This window comes from Oncorhynchus kisutch, linkage group LG23, assembly GCF_002021735.2.
Source record: "Oncorhynchus kisutch isolate 150728-3 linkage group LG23, Okis_V2, whole genome shotgun sequence".
Lineage (NCBI taxonomy): Eukaryota > Metazoa > Chordata > Actinopteri > Salmoniformes > Salmonidae > Oncorhynchus > Oncorhynchus kisutch.
Genome location: NC_034196.2, coordinates 39047202 through 39068661, shown reverse-complemented (window position 1 = coordinate 39068661; position 21460 = coordinate 39047202). Strand labels below are relative to the sequence as shown.

Below are 21460 nucleotides of genomic sequence, written 5' to 3'. Positions count from 1 at the left end.
ATGCATAGCTACAGGATGTCCATATTTGGGCATCGTATCATGTGACCGGGTTCGCTTGTCTCTGCTCCAATCGCATTGCTCAGATGTGACGCTCGAGATTCAAAGTTGGTCAGCGAGGCGTAGCTAGGCTAGCTTCTCAATGGCATGTTATGTTTTCAGTAGTAACGATAGTCTGCATTAATATTTGGTAGAATCTCTCGTTTATGAAAGTTGTGTAACTTTTGTGTGTGTTATTGGACCAGAATGGAAGGTAAAATGATCGGACCGGGTCCATACAGGGCAACAAAGTTGGTGAGTAGATTATGTCCAATGCTAGTAATGTTTGCTAGCCAGTTTTGTGGTAATTTGCATTGGCAATGTTAATTTGCCAAATGGCTTGTTGGTTATGTTGTAAGACTTCTTGTCGTTTAATCGGATAAAACACAGTTTTTTGGCTAACGCTAACTATTTATTGATATTGCTCTTGGCTGGCTAGCGTTGAAGAAGGAACGTTCCGAGGCTGTCCAGTGCTCTCTGGCAAGGTTTCTCATCGTGGTAAAGTTGGTATCTTTGCCAGTCAGAACTTCAGGTTAGGCACACAATGTGTACAACTTTGCACAGGTCTTACTTTCCCAATTCCCTGACCGGAGTCTCATAATCGCACAACAAAAGTGTAGGCAATCTGTGGCACCGTCAATGCAACTAGTTAGGGACCATCAACGAAGTGCATGATCACAACATTCACATTTCAATAGCTTTAACCACATGATTTAGCAACCTCATTTCAACTTTGGGTGCGTTTATAAATTCACTCTGGAGTGCCAGAGTGCGCTCTAGGCATTCATAAATTCAGAGCGTTGTCAGATTGTCTGTTCTTAAATTGAGAGTGTTTCGCTCTCAGCATTTTAGAGCGCAATGTACGATCTTGCTGAGGAGTAGGGTTGATTTGAGCGTTCTGACCTCAACAGCAGTCAACCACCCAAGCGAACTGGCTAAAGTTAGCGAGCTTGATAGCTACTTCCAGACATAAATGAGAGAACACCTCACTCTGAGCATTTTACTTGCCCTAGCAGAGCTGGTTATCCAGAGCGTTGGTGACTAACTGTGCTGCTGGCAACAATTTCATATTTTTTGTCGAAGTTTACAGACACGGCCATATTCAACGGGTGTTCTGCGTTCGTAAATTCATCAGTAGTTCTGTGCTCTGGCACACTCAGATGAGTTCTCTGAAACCTGAGTACATAGCCAGAGTGAATTAACGAACGCACCCTTTGATTCATACCTTCTATAGAGGCATGTGCTTCTACATCTGCATTGCTTGCTGTTTGTGGTTTTAGGCTGGGTTTCTGTACAGCACTTTGTGACATTGGTTGATGTAAAAAGGTCTTTATAAATACATTTGATTGATCCTTTAGTTCTCTCCAAAAATGATCTCTATGTTTTAAATGTATATTTATTAAAATTAACTTAAAATTCAATAGCTCCTTGACGATGTGACCTAGACACCTCTACCCAACTTTGGAATGTTCACATGTAGGGAAATGCATTGTTCACCCTTTGGTTTTCCGCAAAAAGCGCTTTCAGGATTTTATATAAATATTTGAAACTTTAAAATGACTCTCTCTTCAATTTGACTTAGCGACTTCATTTCAACTTGTAGTATTCCTTAGGCATGTTGCACATCCTTTAGTTTTCAGACGATTCCTATATATATATATACAGTGCCGTTAGAAAGTATTTATACCTCTTGACTTATTCCACATTTTGTGACATCAGGAATTAAAAATGGATTAAATTGACACACTATACCCCATAATGACAGTGAAAACATGTTTTTAGCAATTTTTGAAAATATATTAAATGAAATACAGAAGTTATCATACTCCTGAGTCAATACATGTTATAATCACCTTTTGGCATTGACTACAGCTGTGAATCTCTCTGGGTAGCTTTCTAAGAGCTTTACACACCTGGATTGAACAATATTTGCACATTATTCTTTAAAAAAATTATTCAAGTTGTTAGACAGCCATTTTCAAGTCTTGCCATAGATGTTCAAGTCGATTTAAGTAAAAAATGTAACTAGGTCATACAGGAACATTCAATGTTGTCTTGGTAACCAACTCCACTGTATATTTGGCCTTGTGTTTTAGGTTATTGTCCTGCTGAAAGGTGAATTTGTCTCAGTTTCTGGTGAAAAGCAGACTGAACCAGGTTTTCCTCTAGGATTTTTCCTGTGTTTAGCTCTATTCCATTTATTTAAAAATAATAATATTTGAAAATAGTTATTGCCGATGACAAGCATACCCATAACGTGATGCAGCCACTACCATGTTTGAAACTATGAAGAGTGGTACTCTGTCGAAATTGCCCCGAACACAACACTTTGTGTTCAGGACATAAAGTTAATTTCTTTGCCACAATTTTTAAAACTTTAGTGCCTTATTGCAATCAGAATGCACATTGTGGAATATTTTTTTAATCCTGTACAGGCTTCCTTTTCCCCCCTCTGTCATTTAGGTTAGTATTGTGGAGTAACTACAATGTTGTTGATCCATCCTCAGTTTTCTCCTATCACAACCATTAAACTCTGTAACATGGTGAAATTCCTGAGTAGTTTCCTTCCTCTCCGGCAACTGAGTTAGGAAGGACACCTGTATCTTTGTAGTGACTGGGTGTATTGATACACCATCCAAAGTGTGACCCCAGACTGACTTCAGCAGACCCCAGACTGACTTCCTCAGCTTGATGTAACAGGTTGCCTCAGACAGCAGACCCCAGACTGACTTCCTCAGCTTGATGTAACAGGTGGCAGGTGTAATAGCTCTGCAGGATTGTGGGAACTACGTTGTGGTGCCTCCTTCTCCATAGCAGGAAAGTGTCAAATGTACTTTGTTTTCAGTGAAGTTGAGGCTTCTGTCTGTAATAGCCCCTAAGTAATTGAAAATGCTGAACCTCTACCTGTTCTCAATTGAGGGTCAGCTGAGGTAATGAAATCAGCCTTCACACAGTACACCAGATAGGCATGCACTCTCAAATTCTCCTATTCTATCTTGTGTACGGTATGGCCTTAGGCATGCTTCCTCAAATTCTCCTATCCTAAGATCACACAGTACACCAGAGTGGACAGACTGACCATAGACCCCCGGCACATAGGCTATTGTAGGATATATACTTGAGACTGAAACGGGTGGGGGTTGGGCGACACTGGCCCCGTCCAAAATGACTCCCAGACAAGGGCCAATCAAGCAGGATAAACATCAAAGCACAGCTCCCACACCACTCAGGGGAAATCAACAGACCACTAACTTGCTACCCTGAGACAAGGCCGAGTATAGCCCGGGAAGATCTCCCATACCGCACTAACCCTAGGGTAAGCAAAACCGGACAGGAAGATCACGTCTGTGACTCAACCCACCCAAGGGAGTCGAGTGTAGCGAGCAAAGCCTGGCATGATGCGATGCATCCTTATAGGGAAAAGATGGGACAGTATGAACAAACCAGTGACGGACTCCGTAATAGGTGCAGAGGCAGAGAATCCCAAGAGAGAGTGGGGAGCCGGCCAGGCAGAGACGGCAAGGGTGGTTCCTCTTGCCTGTGACTTCCCATTCACTTTCGCTCCCCTGAGCCAGACTACGCTCAATCATAGGACCTCCTGAACAGATGAGTCTTCAGTAAAGACTTAAAGGTTGAGACAGAGTCTGCGTCTCTCACATGGATCGACAGAGCATCCCATAAAAGAGGAGCTCAATAGGAGAAAGCCCTGCCTCCGGCTGTTTCCTTACAAATTCTAGGGACAATAAGGAGGCCTTCGTCTTATGACTGTAGAACATATGTACTGTAGATATGTACGGTGGGACCAAGTCAGAGATAAGTAAAAGCAAGTCCATGCAATGCTTTTTGTATGTTAACAGTAAAACATTGGGCCTTAACCGGAAGCCAGCAGACCAGCACTGGAGTAAAATGATCACGTTTTGGTTGTAGTCAAAACATCTAACAAGGGACTGGGTTATTATTGGAGTGTAACATAGGTGTTGTCTGAAGAGATGGTTTGTGAGTCTGGTTTTAAATATGCAAATGGATGTTGGATGTTCCAGGAGTTTCAGAGGACTGTAGCTGAGCTGAAGTCACTGAAGACAAGGTCTCCAGTGGCCAGGAGTCTGGTGTTGGGGGTGAAAAGGAAGGTATTTAGGTGTGCAGCATGTCAGAGAGGTAAGAAAGAGCCAGGACATGGAGAGGTTTGTAGGTGAGCAGGGGAGTTGGTGGAGAGTGGATGTTTTCCCAGGTTTTGGTGTGGATTAGGGAATTTTCGGGTCCCAGTGGTTTGAAATTAAGGATCCAAGGATAGAGTGAACAAATGTCTTGTAAGCATTCAGATAATATGCACAATGGTAAGAAGTTGCATACAGCCTGCCTGCAAACTTATCCAACACTTCAGTCTGCAGCCTTACTTTATACCATAACGTCAGGTAAGGACCCAGAGGAGGGAGAATTTTCCCTCCCCATGCCAGCCCATCAGAACGCCTGCAAACGGATTGAGACATAATGGTGACACCAAAATGGTGTACCCTTCTGGGTGAGCACTGAAGCAACAGAATTGTGAACATATTGAAGAGTGTTGACAGAGAGGCTATAGAGATGAGCATTGCATTAGTCCAAATAAGAGGTGACAATCTGATAAACTGTTCAACACAATACTATTCAGAATGCCCAAAACCTGGGGGTCCAACTTTGCAGAGTAGAAAGTCTTACTTTTGTGTGAAACTCATGGCAGCCATGCAATGTGTGTCCCTACCCTGTGAATAATACAAACATTCCTAAGTTGATTTGAAGTGCCTAGGTCATGTGATCAAGGAGCTATTGAAATTCAAAGGCCAAAATGTAACTAATAAATTAAGGTTAAAGAAATTCAACAATTGTCCCTTTGAACATTCCAAAGTTGGTTTGAGGTGTCTACATCACATATTAAAGGAACTGATGAGTTGTAAGGGATAAAAAATGTAAAAAAATACATGTTTAATCTAGGAATCGTTTTATGAGAACTAAAGGGTGCGCAACATGCTATGCAGCTCAAAACGTTCGTGAGCTATTGAAGTTTAAAGGTCCGAATGTCTGGCGAATCTCCAACCAACGTTACCACGGTTAGATACGACCTGGCCAACAGCCATTAACTGCAGACTGTCATATTTGTATTGACATGTCTAACCACAGAATTAAATGGAACAACAAAATTGTCTCTAACCCTAATTTCCAGAAGGTCAATGAACCGTTTTGTGGAGATTACTTTAATTGCTGCCAGTCTAATAACCCAGGGGACAGGAAATAAACACTATAAACAATGGTTTTGCTTCTAACTAGTAGTGGGAATGAACATGGTCACGGATTGATTTAAATTGTAGCCTAATGCCCATATTATAAAAGCCTGATAGATGAAGTACCTAAAATATGCATTTCCTTGACTTGTTTGTCTAATTTCATCTACCATTTGTATAGTTTTTACACATGGTCTTGAAGATGTGCCATCATGAGTCTAAATCCTTGTACATTACCGGCCATTTTCCCGGACAATGATTAAACCTAGTCCTAGTGCTCAATGGAGAATCTCATTGAAATGTTTTTTTTTTAGTCCAGAACTAGGCTTAATCTGTGTCCGGGAAACTAGCCATAGACGTGAGAGTCCTCCATCTAGGCATAGTTACTATGCAGCTTTCTTTTGATGTCGCGACATCTAGCTAGCTACAGTATATTACCGTGATCTAGCGATGGGCAACTTTGATGGAATGGGGCCCACAAAATTTTTTAGCTCGTCATGAGGGGCCGCAGGGGGTCTGAGTACCCACATCCCCCCAAAATTACATTTTAAAGTTAATTTCTTGTGGTTCTACACATTTTGCAATCGGGCGTAGAGAAAAGGTTGCAATTTTATAACTAATTTCCAGAAATTTTGCCGTTGGGTGGAAGCAAATGTTTGCAGTTTGTGATATGATAACTGGTGATCAATGAGCCAAACCCCGGTCCTTAATTCTACCATGCTTTCTACAAGTTTAGATAGCTGGCCGCTACACTAACTTACGAATCTACTTTTTTTTAGCAGACATGGGTAATTGAGTGACGACTGATGCACAACCAAATTTCGAAATTGAACCTTGTGTATTCTATTACTCTAACTGTCAACAGTAAGTTGAGACCCCGACTGAGTTCCTAAAAATGTGGTATGTATGTATGTATGTATGTATGTATGTATGTATGTATGTATGTATGTATGTATGTATGTATGTATGTATGTATGTGTGTGTGTGTGTGTGTGTGTGTGTGTATATATATGTGTATATATATGTGTATGTATATGTGTATATATATGTATGTGTGTGTATATATATGTGTATGTATATGTGTATATATATGTATGTATGTGTGTATATATTTGTGTATGTTTTATAGGTCCGCGGGCCTACAAAAGGGGGTCGCTCCGCCAGTTGCTCATCCCTGATCTAGCTACAGTACCAGTCAAAAGTTGGACACACCAACTCATTTAAGAGTTTTTCTTTATTTTTACTATTTTCTACATTGTAGAATAATAGTGAAGACATAAGAACTATGAAATAACACATATGGAATCCTGTAGTAACCAAAAAAGTGTTAAACAAATTCTTCAAAATAGCTACCCTTTACCTCATGAAGCTGGTTGAGAGAATGCCAAGTGTGCAATGCAGTCACCTGGAATGCATTTCAGTTAACCTCCACATGATCGGTGGATCCCCCGCGGGATGGTTAAGCTCATGTAGGCTAATGCGATTAGCATGAGGTTGTAAGTAACAAGAACATTTCCCAGGACGTAGACATATCTGATATTGGCAGAAAGCTTCTTGTTAATTTAACTGCACTGTCCAATTTCCAGTAGCTAATACAGTGAAATAATACCATGCTGTTGTTTGAGGAGAGTGCACAGTTATGAACTTGAACATGTATCAATAAACCAATTAGGCACATTTGGGCAGTCTTGATACAACATTTTGAACAGAAATGCAATGGTTCATTGGATCAGTCTAAAACTTTGCACATATACTGCTGTCATCTAGTGGCCAGAATCTAAATTGCGCCTGGACTGTAATAATACGTTATGGCCTTTCTCTTGCATTTCAAAGATAATGGTACATTCATTTCACATTTCCACAGACTTGTGTTTCCTTTCAAATGGTATATCTTTGCTTCAGGTCCTGACCAAGTCCATATTATGGCAAGAACAGCTCAAATAACCAAGAAAAACGACAGTCCATCATTACTTTAAGACATGGTCAGTCAATCTGGAAAATTTCAAGAACTTCTAAAGTTTCTTCAAGTGCAGTCGCAAAAACCATCAAGCACTATGATGAAACTGGCTCTCATGAGGACCGCCACAGGAAAGGAAGACCCAGAGTTACCTCTGCTGCAGAGGATAAATTCATTAGTTACCAGCCCCAGAAATTACAGCCCAAATAAATGCTTCAGAGTTCAGGTAACAGACACATCTCAACATCAACTGTTCAGAGGAGACTGATTGAATCAGGTCTTCATGGTCGAATTGCTGCAAAGAAACTCCTACTAAAGGACACCAATAAGAAGAGACTTTCTTGGGCCAAGAAACACGAGCAATGGACATTAGCCCCGGTGGAAATCTGTCCTTTGGTCTGATCAATCCAAATTTGAGATTTTTGGTTCCAAACGCGTGTCTTTGTGAGACGCAGAGTAGGTGAACGGATGATCTCCGCATGTGTGGTTCCCACCGTGAAGCATGGTGGAGGAGGTGTGGGGGTGCTTTGCTGGTGACACTGTCATTGATTCATTTAGAATTCAAGGTACACTTAACCAGCATGGCTACCACAGCATTCTGCAGCGATACGCCATCCCATCTGGTTTGCGCATAATCCCACTATCATTTGTTTTTCAACAGGACAATGACCCAATACACTGCCAGGCTGTGTAAAGGGTATTTGGCCAAGAAGGAGAGCGATGGAATGCAGCATCAGATGACCTGGCCTCCACAATCACCCGACCTCAATCCAATTGAGATGGTTTGGGATGGGTTGGACGGCTACTTTGGGTGGCTACTTTGAAGAATCTCAAATATAAAATATGTTTTGATTTGTATAACACTTTTTTTGGTTACTACATTGATTCCATATTTACACCTGGATCTCGCAGCTAGCTAGCTGCTATCCGTGTGACTATTGGCTTACGTCGATCCCGGAGCAAACATCAATTATTCCGGAGCTAGCCAGCTGAAGAGTTCCATCAGCCACTCCTGGGCTACAATCACCTATCCGGACCCGTTTTACTGCCGATGCGGAGCCCCACCTGGCCTTCGACTGGACTACCGACGTTATCTGCCCGAGGGAGTTATCCAACTGGCCCCTCCGTCACGACGTTACCTGAACGCCCATCTGCGGCCCGCTAATCGTTAGCTGTCTTATCGGCTGCTATCTGCTACCGATGGCCCGGCTAGCTGTCTGAATCGCCGTGACCCCAACCAACCTCGCTACTCACTGGACCCTCATGATCACTCGACTAAGCATGCCTCTCCTTAATGTCAATATGCCTTGTCAATTGCTGTTCTGGTTAGTGTTTATTGGCTTATTTCACTAGAGCCTCTAGCCCTGCTCATTATACCTTATCCAACCTTTCAGTTCCACCACTCACACATGCGATGATATCACCTGGTTTCAATGATGTTTCTAGAGACCCTTGTAAAACTGACCATCCTACCGATCCTCGACTTTGGAGATGTCATTTACAAAATAGCCTCCGATACCCTACTCAATAAATTGGATGCAGTCTATCACAGTGCCATCTGTTTGTCACCAAAGCCCCATATACTACCCACCACTGCGACCTGTACACTCTCGTTGGCTGGCCCTCGCTTCATACTTGTCGCCAAACCCACTGGCTCCAGGTCATCTACAAGACCCTGCTAGGTAAAGTCCCCCCTTATCTCAGCTCGCTGGTCACCATAGCAGCACCCACCTGTAGCACACGCTCCAGCAGGTATATCTCTCTGGTCACCCCCAAAACCAATTCTTCCTTTGTCTGCCTCGCCTTCCAGTTCTCTGCTGCCAATGACTGGAATGAACTACAACAATCTCTGAAATTGAAAACACTTATCTCCCTCACTAGCTTTAAGCACCAGCTGTTAAAGCAGCTCACAGATTACTGCACCTGTACAGAACCCATCTATAATTTAGCCCAAACAACTACCTCTCCTCTTACTGTATTTATTTATCTTGCACCCCATTATTTCTATCTCTACCTTTGACATTCTTCCACTGCAAATCTACCATTCCAGTGTTTTACTTGCTATATTGTATTTACTTTGCCACCATGGCCTTTTCTTTCTTGCCTTTACCTCCCTTTTCTCACCTCATTTGCTCACATTGTATATAGACTTATTTTTCTACTGTATTATTGACTGTATGTTTGTTTTACTCTATGTGTAACTCAGTGTTGTTGTATGTGTCAACTGCTTTGCTTTATCTTGGCCAGGTAGCGATTGTAAATGAGAACTTGTTCTCAACTTGCCTACCTGGTGAAATTTAAAAATTAAAAAGTGTTATTTCATAGTTTTGATTTCTTCACTATTCTACAATGTATAAAATAGTTCAAATAAAGAAAAATCCTTGAATGAGTAGGTGTGTCCAAACTTTTGACTGGTACTGTTTGTGTATATAGAGAGATCTAGCACTCTAGCTGTTGCTTCATGTATTAAACTGAGGAGTATGTGCTCCCTAAGCTTCAATGGGCATTATTTATTTTATTTATTTCTATTTTACTGTTATTTTACCAGGTAAGTTGACTGAGAACACATTCTCATTTACAGCAACGACCTGGGGAATTAGTTACAAGGGAGGGGATGGATGAGCCAATTGTAAGCCACTGATATCCCTGCATGTATTTACATATGCATTTCGTTTGTTATTTAGGCTTATATTTGACATGCCCCATGTGAAAGTAGAGATTGTGGTGTTACTGGCGAGACTATTTGTTAAACAGGATGTAAATCGTCAGCATAGCACATTATTAACACTAAATATGTGTTAAATAAAACTCTTGAATGGATCTCTGTCCTGCAGTGGAATGAAACTATCAAGCTCTTCCGTGGAGGCATGCCTCTGAAAAGACACTGGGCATACTTCCGTAGCTATGACAACAGCTTCACTGGATCTGAAGCTGTTGATTGGCTACATGAGCTGCTGAAGCGAAACCATAACTTTGGGCCAGAGGTGTCCCGGTACCAGACCCTGCAACTGCTCCGGAAATTCATGAAGAACCACGTCGTTGAGGATGTCAAGGGCCGCTATGGTAAAGAAGACTTTGAGGACAGTGGTCAAGTCTACAGGTGATGATGTCCTGTTATTGGGATGTGTGTGTTTTCAATGTCATTGCCTTTCATGGTACTAAGGTGTCATGGCTGACTACTTTGCTGCATATTTACATTTTGGTAATATACCAGACGCTCTTATCAAAAGTGATTTTTACAGGAGCAATTAGGTTCTATGCTCAAGCCCACATCGACAGATACAATTTGTTTTTCACCCAGTCTGCTTACTGGCCCAACGCTCCAAACCGCTAGGCTACATGCCGCTCTATGAGAGAAGTAGGCAGGCAAAATAATGTGTCAAAAAGGCCAATGCGGCCTCCCGGGTGGCGCAGTGGTTAAGGGCGCTGTACTGCAGCGCCAGCTGTGCCACCAGAGACTCTGGGTTCGCAGTGCACGCTAACCAAGGTTGCCAGGTGCATGGTGTTTCCTCCGACACATTGGTGCGGCTGGCTTCCGGGTTGGATGCGCGCTGTGTTAAGAAGCAGTGCGGCTTGTTTGGGTTGTGTATCGGAGGACGCATGACTTCCAACCTTCGTCTCTCCCGAGCCCGTAGTGGAGTTGTAGCGATGAGACAAGATAGTAGCTACTAAAAACAATTGGATAACACGAAATTGGGGAGAAACCGGGTTATTTTTTTTATTTTTTTTGTTAAAGGGCCAATGCACACGTGACATGAAATGACCCTGTCTGCTTTTATGTGGTCTAAGGAGATATTGAGCAGATAAAGACATCTGAACGCCTGTGGTCCTTAAATGTGCATGAATGTGTGGAAGGGCTGCCGGTCAGAGTTGTCTGTCCTCATTTGTTCATACCCCTGACTTCCCTTCCCTGTGACCCTAGGTTCCCTCCTACGTCCCCCCTGAAGCCCCTGCCCCAGCGGACCCCAGTGTCAGAGAACTGCGACCTGCCCCGCCTCATCCGCTGGGACGACTACGAGGAACTGCCGCAGCCAGAGAAGATCCCCATGAAGTCTCTGATCCTGGTGAGAGATACTGAGAGAGGGCAGGGGCTAGTACAGCTGTTTAACTTTACAGTTAGCTGTTGCTGTTTTCACTGACCCTTTTTTAAAATATTTATTTTATTTTAAAGATGGCACAACAATATGTAGTAATTAATATTATACTCACGCACTTACAAACTGTGAAACATGTTAAAATGTACTAATAATAATATAATGTATGCCATTTAGAAGATACTTGTATCCAACGTGACTTAAGTTATGTGTACATATATCTTTTGTATTGGTGGTCCCAGCAGGACAAAAATACAGTATTTTAGGGTTACATTGGTGTCATAGTATTCTATGTTTTGGATTTTCCTCAGAACTCAGAGACGTGGAACAAGAGACACAGCATAGCCATTGGAGAGGTGCACGAGTGCAAAATCGTACGTAGGACGGACATCACCCCCAAGCAAGTCGACCAAATCTGGAAGAAAATGACAATCGCACAGTACGTAGCTAGCTATCCACCACACACCACCACACACCATGGACTTGCGCTTGTTGGTCACTGTGTGTGTGTGTCGTTGTTTTTCCTTTTACAACCGTTTTAGTTTGCAGAGAGTGCTGGGTCTGAAGACAATGGATGGAGTGTTGGATCCCAAACACGTGAATGCAAAGCATATAATTCACAACGTATTCAGTGTCAATAAAACAGGAATAGTTATTGTGAAGAACAAAGCGGGTATGTAACTTTTGCAGTCATTCTGTAACATTGCTCATGACTATTACTGTATAAGATTAACATTAATAACTAAAACTATATTTTAGAATTTAGCCTAACTTTATATTTGATATTTTCTCATGTTTTGCAATTCTAGAGGACATGCCCTATTGGGTTCTATCAGCAATGAAGTGCCTAGCCAACTGTGAGTAAAGCTATACTGATAATAAACCTCTCCTCTTATCATTTAGACATCTGCTTTGGGTTCACCTTTGTTACTAATTAGCTGCAGTATGTAAGGTTTTGTGCTCTTACCAATACGGCAAGACACAACATCTGCTCATGTTTGCTTTGGGTCTTCTTGTTTTGTATATACAGTTAGGCTTAAATCTCTCTCTTCTTTAGGGCCCAACGGTAGGGAGACCAAGCAGCCCATGTACCCAGGCTTTGAGCGTGATGTGCTGCGGACGGTGGCTGAGTACTTCCAGAGACTCAAAGAGCCCCTGTTGACCTTCCAGCTCTATGAAGTCTTTGTCAACATTCTCAGTGAGTAATGTGTCAACTTACAACAATGATAGTAGAAAACACCACTACTCTTGAAGAGGAAGCATTGCATTATTTCTGTTATCAGTTAAATATATAAAATCGGATCTATAGCCACTTTGTGAGGTAGAAGAGGAAGCGCTGTGGCTATTATGTGGCTAAATGTAAACGGAACACTTCAGGGCCACACAGAACTCTTACTGTAGCCTTGCCTTACCATATTTAAATTGGGCAAACAATCGTGGACCATTTGGTTTGTAATAAACAGTCCAACAAAATTGTATCAAAACCACATGAGAGACAGATGCAATGCACAGGGAAGGTCCTGTGTACCTCAAGCCATCTCTTCCCCCAGGTCTGCTGCAGCAGAAAGAGGTGGCAGCAGAGGCCCTCCAGGTGTGCAGCCTCCTCCTGCCACCGGCCAACCGCCGCAGACTCCAGCTGCTTCTCCGCCTCATGGCCAGGGTCTGCCAGAACCCTGCCCTTCCACCGCTTAACGATGCCATAGCAACACGCACCCTGGTACAAACTACTTTCCATCGTAACTTATGGAGTCAGGTGGAGTCCATCGTTGTTATGGAGGGCTTGCAGTTATATGGATTTTCCCACTACTTTTCAAAGCTCTTCATAGTAAGTGACTGTATTTTTCTGTTTTCACTCCCCACTCGTTGTTCGTGGTCAGATGGTGCAGACATTCTCGCGCTGCATCCTGGGCTCTGCAGAGGAGGTGGACCTGGACGAGCTTCTGGCCACCAAGCTGGTCACCTTCATGATGGAGCACCACGAAAGTGTCCTCAGGGTGCCCTCTAACCTGCACAGACATGTGGATGATCACCTCTCCCACCTCAGGAGGGTACAGGTCAGCCTGACTCGGTCATAGCGTAGTTTTTACAAACCCAGAGAAAGTACACTGACAGCCTGTCTTCGGTCGTGTTCATTAGGGCACGCAACGGAAAACTAACATTTGCATTTCTCATGGGACAAATCCAGATAATTCCTCTCCATTTTAGGCCCGTTTTCTTCAATTTGGTGCCTAATGAACACGACCCTGGTCAACTGGTGTATGTTGATATGTGAAAGGGTGTGCTTTCATTTCACCCTTGATGTGGTGGTGATTGTTTGATTTCTCAAGCTTTGTCACTATACTGGGTTCAAGTGCGACAGATAATTTAATAACAGCTATATAATGTCATGACTTATTATACTAGGATCACTTTTATATATTTACGTTTACCTACCAGTTACATCAACTCAATCTCTATGGATTTTCATTGAACATGCAGGATTCTTAACAGCCTCTCCCTCTCAACCCCAGACCAATAAGTATTTTTCATCTCTCGCTTTCTCTACCCCCAGATAAAGTATGCCGGTGCCGATACAGACGCCTCCCTGGTGTCTCCGTCGTACTGCAGGAAGATTAGCAGGGCAGAGTTTGAGGAGCAGAGAGTCTCCAGCTCCCAGGGGCCCATGCAGGAGCTACTGGAGGGCCTCATCGCCGACACTGAGCTCTCAGCCAAGGACAAGAGGAAGAGACTCAAGCAGGTACAATCGAAGATCTCTTTCCCTATATTAACTTTGCTAGGGCAGGATTGATCAACTCCAGCCTACTGGTGCTCTGTAAACTAATCGTCTTACCATTCTTCAGTTCCAGAAGTCCTATCCGGAGATCTACCGCAGGCGGTTCCCCACAGCGGAGAGCAAGGCTGCCGTCTTACCAGAGAGAGCACCACGGCTCAAACCCCAGCTCATGCTCCTAACCCTAAAGAAACCCTTCCAGCCTTTCCAAAGGAGTTGGAGCTTTAGGACCTAACTCTCACCTCTGACTCTGCACGTCTGACCTCTACAGTGTGGCCAGGAGACAGGGAGGATTATGTGTGTTGGAGTGTTTGGAGCTTATTCCACAGCAGGTCAATGAGAATAGAATTCACAGGGGTAAAGTGGCAATAGATGGAATAGTGTTGCCAATTTGACTTACTATACTAGAAACTACTGTTAAACTAAGAAGAGAAGTATAGTAGAAACTACTGTTAAACTAAGAAGAGAAGTATAGTAGAAACTACTGTTAAACTAAGAAGAGGATGATAGGAATCCATAAAGGCAGCTTGTGTTAGCCAATTAAACACTGACTGGAAATTATCATGCATAACAGGCCCATAGAATTGGTCACTACAGGTAGAATTAGAAATGTGTGTGCCATGTTTAAATTCGTTTAAAAAAAATGAAACACAAATTACCCCCTTTTCCTCCCCAATTTCGATCTTGTCTCATCGCTGCAACTCCCTAATGGGCTCGGGAGGTGAAAGTCGAGTCATGCGTCCTCCGAAACATGGTTCTTAGCACCTGTCCGCATAACCCGGAAGCCACCCGCACCAATGTGTTGTAGGAAACACCGTTCAACTGACGACCAGGTCAGCCTTCAGGCGCGTGACAAGGAGTCGCTAGAGCGTGATGAGCCAAGTAAAGCCCCCCTGGCCAAACCCTCCCCTAACCCGGACCACGCTGGGCCAATTGTGCGCCGCCTTATTGGACTTCCGATCACAGCTGATTGTGATACAGCCCCGGATTAAACCTGGGTCTGTAGTGACGCCTCTAGCACTGCGATGCAGTGTTTTAGACTGCTGCACCACTCGGGAGGCCCATGGTTTTATTTCACCAAGTTAACACTGATTTTGTTTTTACCGTCATGCATTTCAATTGGCCATTTACAGTGAGCTCCAATAGTATTGGGACAGTGACCATTTGTTGTTGTTTTGGCTCTGTACTGCAACACTTTGGATTTGAAATGATACAATGACTTTGGGGTTGAAGTGCAGACTGTCAGCTAAAAAATGTGAGTGTATTTTCATGCCATTTTAGGGAAGCAAAAGGATTGGAACAAATTCAGGTGTATTAAAGTAGTCAAGTTTAGTATTTGGTCCCATATTCAAAGCACGCAATGATTACGTCAAGCTTGTGACTACACATTTGTTGAATGCATTTGCTGTTCGTTTTGGTTGTGTTTCTGATTATTTGTGCCCAATAGAAATGAATGGTAAATAATGTATTGTCATTTTGGAGTCACTTTTATTGTAAATATGAAGAATAGAATGTTTCTAAACACTTCTACATTAATGTGGATGCTACCATTATTATTGATAGTGAATAATGATGAAAGTTACAGATGCACAAATATCACACCCCCAGAAATGCTAACCTCTCCTATTATTGTAGTGTTTTTATTTGATTTTTTGACCTTTTATTTAACCAGGTAGGCTAGTTGAGAACACCTTTATTTAACCAGGTAGGCTAGTTGAGAACACCTTTATTTAACCAGGTAGGCTAGTTGAGAACAAGTTCTCATTTGCAACTGCGACCTGGCCAAGATAAAGCATAGCTGTGTGAACAGACAACACAGAGTTACACATGGAGTAAACAATTAACAAGTCGTTAAAAGTCTATATACATTGTGTGCAAAAGGCATGAGGAGGTAGGCGAATAATTTAAATTTTGCAGATGAACACTGGAGTGATAAATGATCAGATGAACATGTACAGGTAGAGCTATTGGTGTGCAAAAGAGCAGAAAAGTAAATAAATATAAACAGTATGGGGATGAGGTAGGAAAATTGGGTGGGCTATTTACCGATAGACTATGTACAACTGCAGCGATCGGTTAGCTGCTCAGATAGCAGATGTTTGAAGTTGGTGATAGAGATAAAAGTCTCCAACTTCAGCGATTTTTGCAATTTGTTCCAGTCACTGGCAGCAGAGAACTGGAACGAAAGGCGGCCAAATGAGGTGTTGGCTTTAGGGATGATCAGTGAGATACACCTGCTGGAGCGCGTGCTACGGGTGGGTGTTGCCATCGTGACCAGTGAACTGAGATAAGGTGGAGGTTAACATGTCTTTGGGGAATGATATTTGTGATTTTAAGTTTCTAACTCCTCATTATTCATGATTCATTCAGGATTATCCGTAATCATGGGGGGATCCACATTTAATGTAGAAGTGTTTAGAAACATTGTATTCTTATTTACAATAACAGTGACTCAAATAACACAATACATTATTAACCAAGCATTTTAATATGGCACAAAATTATCTGAAACACAAACAAGCGTGATGCAATCATTGCATGGTATGAATATGGGACCAAATAATCAACTTTAAACTACTTTAATACACAAGTGAATTTATCCCAATACTTTTGGCCTACTAAAATGGGGGGGGTGTTTATGTACAAAACGGGCTGTTATTTCTAAACGGTTCACCCGATATGGATCAATTCCCTCAAATCAAATGGAAGATCGACAGTCGTCTGCACTTGAACCTCATAGTCATTGTATCATTTCAAAGCCAAAGTTCTGGAGTAAAGAGCCAAAACAACATGTGTCACTGTCCCAATACTTCTGGAGCTCACTATGTCCCTGTTAATATTATTTGGTGAGTCTGGTCTTTCTCAGAACACATAGGTACTGAAGGGCTGGAAGAGCCCTTTTCTTCAATATAGCACTGGTCTATGGAATTGTCAGTCATCTCTGATTCTTCACTTAATTTCATTATAGAATTTCATAATGATCTTGTTTACTACTAGGTCTTCTGGAGACACCCCAGTAGGCTTAGGGTGGATCGAGTCATTTCATGAGACGTGTTGTTTTTAAATGTAATTGTCATGGTACTGTATTTCAGTAATGGAAAATGTTATTTCAAGTTTAATATATTTCTGATAACTCTAAACTACTTTCATCGGCTTTAGCTGTACATCTGTTTTTCTGATCACACTGGAGAACTAGAAACCGTCGTTAAGAATGTTGCTGAAGAACTCACTGAAGTGCCAGTTGATAATATTGTATATTTGTTGGAATCTTTTTAGTAATTTTGTATATAGTTATAAGAAGTTATTTTTCACACGGTCACACAGTATGTCCTTTACTATAAAAAGCATGTTGTTTTATTTCCAGTCACTGTCTTACTACTGTACCTACTTTCTCTAATGACATCTGTCTTACTACTGTACCTACTTTCTCTAATGACATCTGTCTTACTACTGTACCTACTTTCTCTAATGACATCTGTCTTACTACTGTACCTACTTTCTCTAATGACATCTGTCTTACTACTGTACCTACTTTCTCTAATGACATCTGTCTTACTACTGTACCTACTTTCTCTAATGACATCTGTCTTACTACTGTACCTACTTTCTCTAATGACATCTGTCTTACTACTGTACCTACTTTCTCTAATGACATCTGTCTTACTACTGTACCTACTTTCTCTAATGACATCTGTCTTACTACTGTACCTACTTTCTCTAATGACATCTGTCTTACTACTGTACCTACTTTCTCTAATGACATCTGTCTTACTACTGTACCTACTTTCTCTAATGACATCTGTCTTACTACTGTACCTACTTTCTCTAATGACATCTGTCTTACTACTGTACCTACTTTCTCTAATGACATCTGTCTTACTACTGTACCTACTTTCTCTAATGACATCTGTCTTACTACTGTACCTACTTTCTCTAATGACATCTGTCTTACTACTGTACCTACTTTCTCTAATGACATCTGTCTTACTACTGTACCTACTTTCTCTAATGACATCTGTCTTACTACTGTACCTACTTTCTCTAATGACATCTGTCTTACTACTGTACCTACTTTCTCTAATGACATCTGTCTTACTACTGTACCTACTTTCTCTAATGACATCTGTCTTACTACTGTACCTACTTTCTCTAATGACATCTGTCTTACTACTGTACCTACTTTCTCTAATGACATCTGTCTTACTACTGTACCTACTTTCTCTAATGACATCTGTCTTACTACTGTACCTACTTTCTCTAATGACATCTGTCTTACTACTGTACCTACTTTCTCTAATGACATCTGTCTTACTACTGTACCTACTTTCTCTAATGACATCTGTCTTACTACTGTACCTACTTTCTCTAATGACATCTGTCTTACTACTGTACCTACTTTCTCTAATGACATCTGTCTTACTACTGTACCTACTTTCTCTAATGACATCTGTCTTACTACTGTACCTACTTTCTCTAATGACATCTGTCTTACTACTGTACCTACTTTCTCTAATGACATCTGTCTTACTACTGTACCTACTTTCTCTAATGACATCTGTCTTACTACTGTACCTACTTTCTCTAATGACATCTGTCTTACTACTGTACCTACTTTCTCTAATGACATCTGTCTTACTACTGTACCTACTTTCTCTAATGACATCTGTCTTACTACTGTACCTACTTTCTCTAATGACATCTGTCTTACTACTGTACCTACTTTCTCTAATGACATCTGTCTTACTACTGTACCTACTTTCTCTAATGACATCTGTCTTACTACTGTACCTACTTTCTCTAATGACATCTGTCTTACTACTGTACCTACTTTCTCTAATGACATCTGTCTTACTACTGTACCTACTTTCTCTAATGACATCTGTCTTACTACTGTACCTACCCTACTTTCTCTAATGACATCTGTCTTACTACTGTACCTACTTTCTCTAATGACATCTGTCTTACTACTGTACCTACTTTCTCTAATGACATCTGTCTTACTACTGTACCTACTTTCTCTAATGACATCTGTCTTACTACTGTACCTACTTTCTCTAATGACATCTGTCTTACTACTGTACCTACTTTCTCTAATGACATCTGTCTTACTACTGTACCTACTTTCTCTAATGACATCTGTCTTACTACTGTACCTACTTTCTCTAATGACATCTGTCTTACTACTGTACCTACTTTCTCTAATGACATCTGTCTTACTACTGTACCTACTTTCTCTAATGACATCTGTCTTACTACTGTACCTACTTTCTCTAATGACATCTGTCTTACTACTGTACCTACTTTCTCTAATGACATCTGTCTTACTACTGTACCTACTTTCTCTAATGACATCTGTCTTACTACTGTACCTACTTTCTCTAATGACATCTGTCTTACTACTGTACCTACTTTCTCTAATGACATCTGTCTTACTACTGTACCTACTTTCTCTAATGACATCTGTCTTACTACTGTACCTACTTTCTCTAATGACATCTGTCTTACTACTGTACCTACTTTCTCTAATGACATCTGTCTTACTACTGTACCTACTTTCTCTAATGACATCTGTCTTACTACTGTACCTACTTTCTCTAATGACATCTTTAGCTTTTCATCACTTTTTTTATATTTTTTATGATTTAAACAAACTTTTAGCACTGGATAATTTTTTATACAGATATCACTACAAGTATTTTTGGCTGATAATGTTAGTGGATAGATGGAAGAATGTTGGAATCTTGACTGTTACGCCCTTACTACAGGTAGTAAGTGGCTGCTCTTGCATTTTTGCTGGAATAAGGAAACCTGATGAATACAAGAAATGTAAAAGAAGGTGTCGACGGACTCTTTCTTGTGTATATGAAATCCACTCAACAAATAACTTTTCAGTTGAGGACAGGACACATTTTCAGATGGCATCAAAGTACATTTTTATTGGACTGTGGCTAAAGGCTCTCCAACCCTGGTTTTCAATGAAGTAGGTAGGATTCATGAGTACCTTCCTGTACCATAAACAGTCAGCACTTTAACCTCACATTTATCATTTCAAAATCAAAAGCGCTGGAGTACAGAACCAAAACAACAAGAAATGTGTCGATGTCCCAAAACCTTTGGAGCTCACTGTACTTTCCACATATAATTAAGCATACATTTTATGGCTCTAGCAGGCAGGCAAAAGCTATCCTCACCTGCTTTGTGCTCCCTTGGATTTTTAGGGTGCATGATGCCCATGCTTGTAGCCATCATTAATGATCTTGCTGCACTTTTCTCCTGGCAATTTGGCCCTCCCTTCAGCTGGAAACTGCTCCAATTCTTCAATGTTTGAGTGGGTGCCTTCCATCAACTGTGATTTTCAGATCTGGCCATAGGTTTTTGATAGTATTCAGATTTGGTCTCATCGTTCGCCACTCCAGAACAATCCAGGGTCATTCTTGAATTGTGGTGGTAAATGCTTTCCCTTGATTTTAGCACATTGCTAACAAAATTATTAATCATCACTTTTGTAAATAATTTTTAAAAGGTTTGATGACCTTTGAGTGTTTGTGCCCTCCATTGTCTCATTGGTGTTACTACTTCTACTGGTGGCACAATGTTATCATAATGGTACAAATTATTTAAAGTCATTAAGCTAAAGTATTTGATTTAGAATGGAAAGATTTACCCAAAAACATTTAAATACATACAAATCTAGAAAAATGCAGTTCATTTTTTACAAAATGCCTAAATACCATGCCCAAATGCCACCGTAATTTGAGAAAAAACCCTATAGCGTTTCTTCTTGAACCATTCCTGGGTGCTGTTGTTCTGTTTGAAGACCCACAATTTTCAATGGAGACCCAGTTTTTGGACACTGGGTTGAACATTGCACTCCAAAACACCTTGCACACGTTCAAGGCCCCCAGTACCAAACACAGCAAAGCAACCCCACATCTTTATCGAACTTCCCCCATGATTAGTCGCCATAATTGTATATTGGTGTGTTTTGTTAGTGCCATGCGTTCTCCTTTCCACAAGAGGGTAGTGTTGATCTATGAGGATAACGATTTGAATGACAATGCGTCCTGGAAATAATAATCTAATGATGAACAACATTTCTATACCTTCAAATAGCTTGAAAATCCTACATTTCTTATCAAATACCAACCTTCTTGCCGGTTATATAGAGCCTTTGTTGAAAATAAGTTTGGCTTTTATATATAGGCATGAAATATGTAATATTTCTGTTAAATAATTTTAATATGTTCTAATACCCTACACTCATTGTACAAATCCTGTTTTAAAACAGATTGAAGCTTTAGTGTACCCTGCAAACACAAAACCTACCACACAAGCCTTTTAAATGAGA

At 41.2% G+C, this 21460-nt stretch overlaps 1 protein-coding gene across 1 annotated transcript; it reads left to right on the top strand.

Annotated features, from left to right (window-relative positions):
• The first annotated feature begins 243 nt into the window (after positions 1 to 243).
• On the top strand, positions 244 to 15813 carry LOC109868496 (DEP domain-containing protein 1B). The gene is made up of 11 exons (XM_020458094.2): positions 244 to 291; positions 10083 to 10348; positions 11171 to 11312; positions 11654 to 11781; positions 11885 to 12015; positions 12152 to 12199; positions 12400 to 12540; positions 12893 to 13059; positions 13220 to 13396; positions 13894 to 14079; positions 14183 to 15813. The coding sequence occupies exons 1-11, from the start codon at positions 244 to 246 to the stop codon at positions 14345 to 14347; spliced, it is 1599 nt and encodes a 532-aa protein (XP_020313683.1). The 3' UTR covers positions 14348 to 15813.
• The last annotated feature ends 5647 nt before the right edge of the window (positions 15814 to 21460 follow it).

Bases quoted from the DNA above. Each gene is read 5' to 3' on its own strand.
- LOC109868496 (XM_020458094.2), top strand. From the start codon at position 244: ATGGAAGGTAAAATGATCGGACCGGGTCCATACAGGGCAACAAAGTTG. The intron at 11,782-11,884 runs GTACGTAGCTAG...CAACCGTTTTAG, and splicing joins AAGAAAATGACAATCGCACA to TTTGCAGAGAGTGCTGGGTC. The intron at 14,080-14,182 runs GTACAATCGAAG...ACCATTCTTCAG, and splicing joins AGAGGAAGAGACTCAAGCAG to TTCCAGAAGTCCTATCCGGA.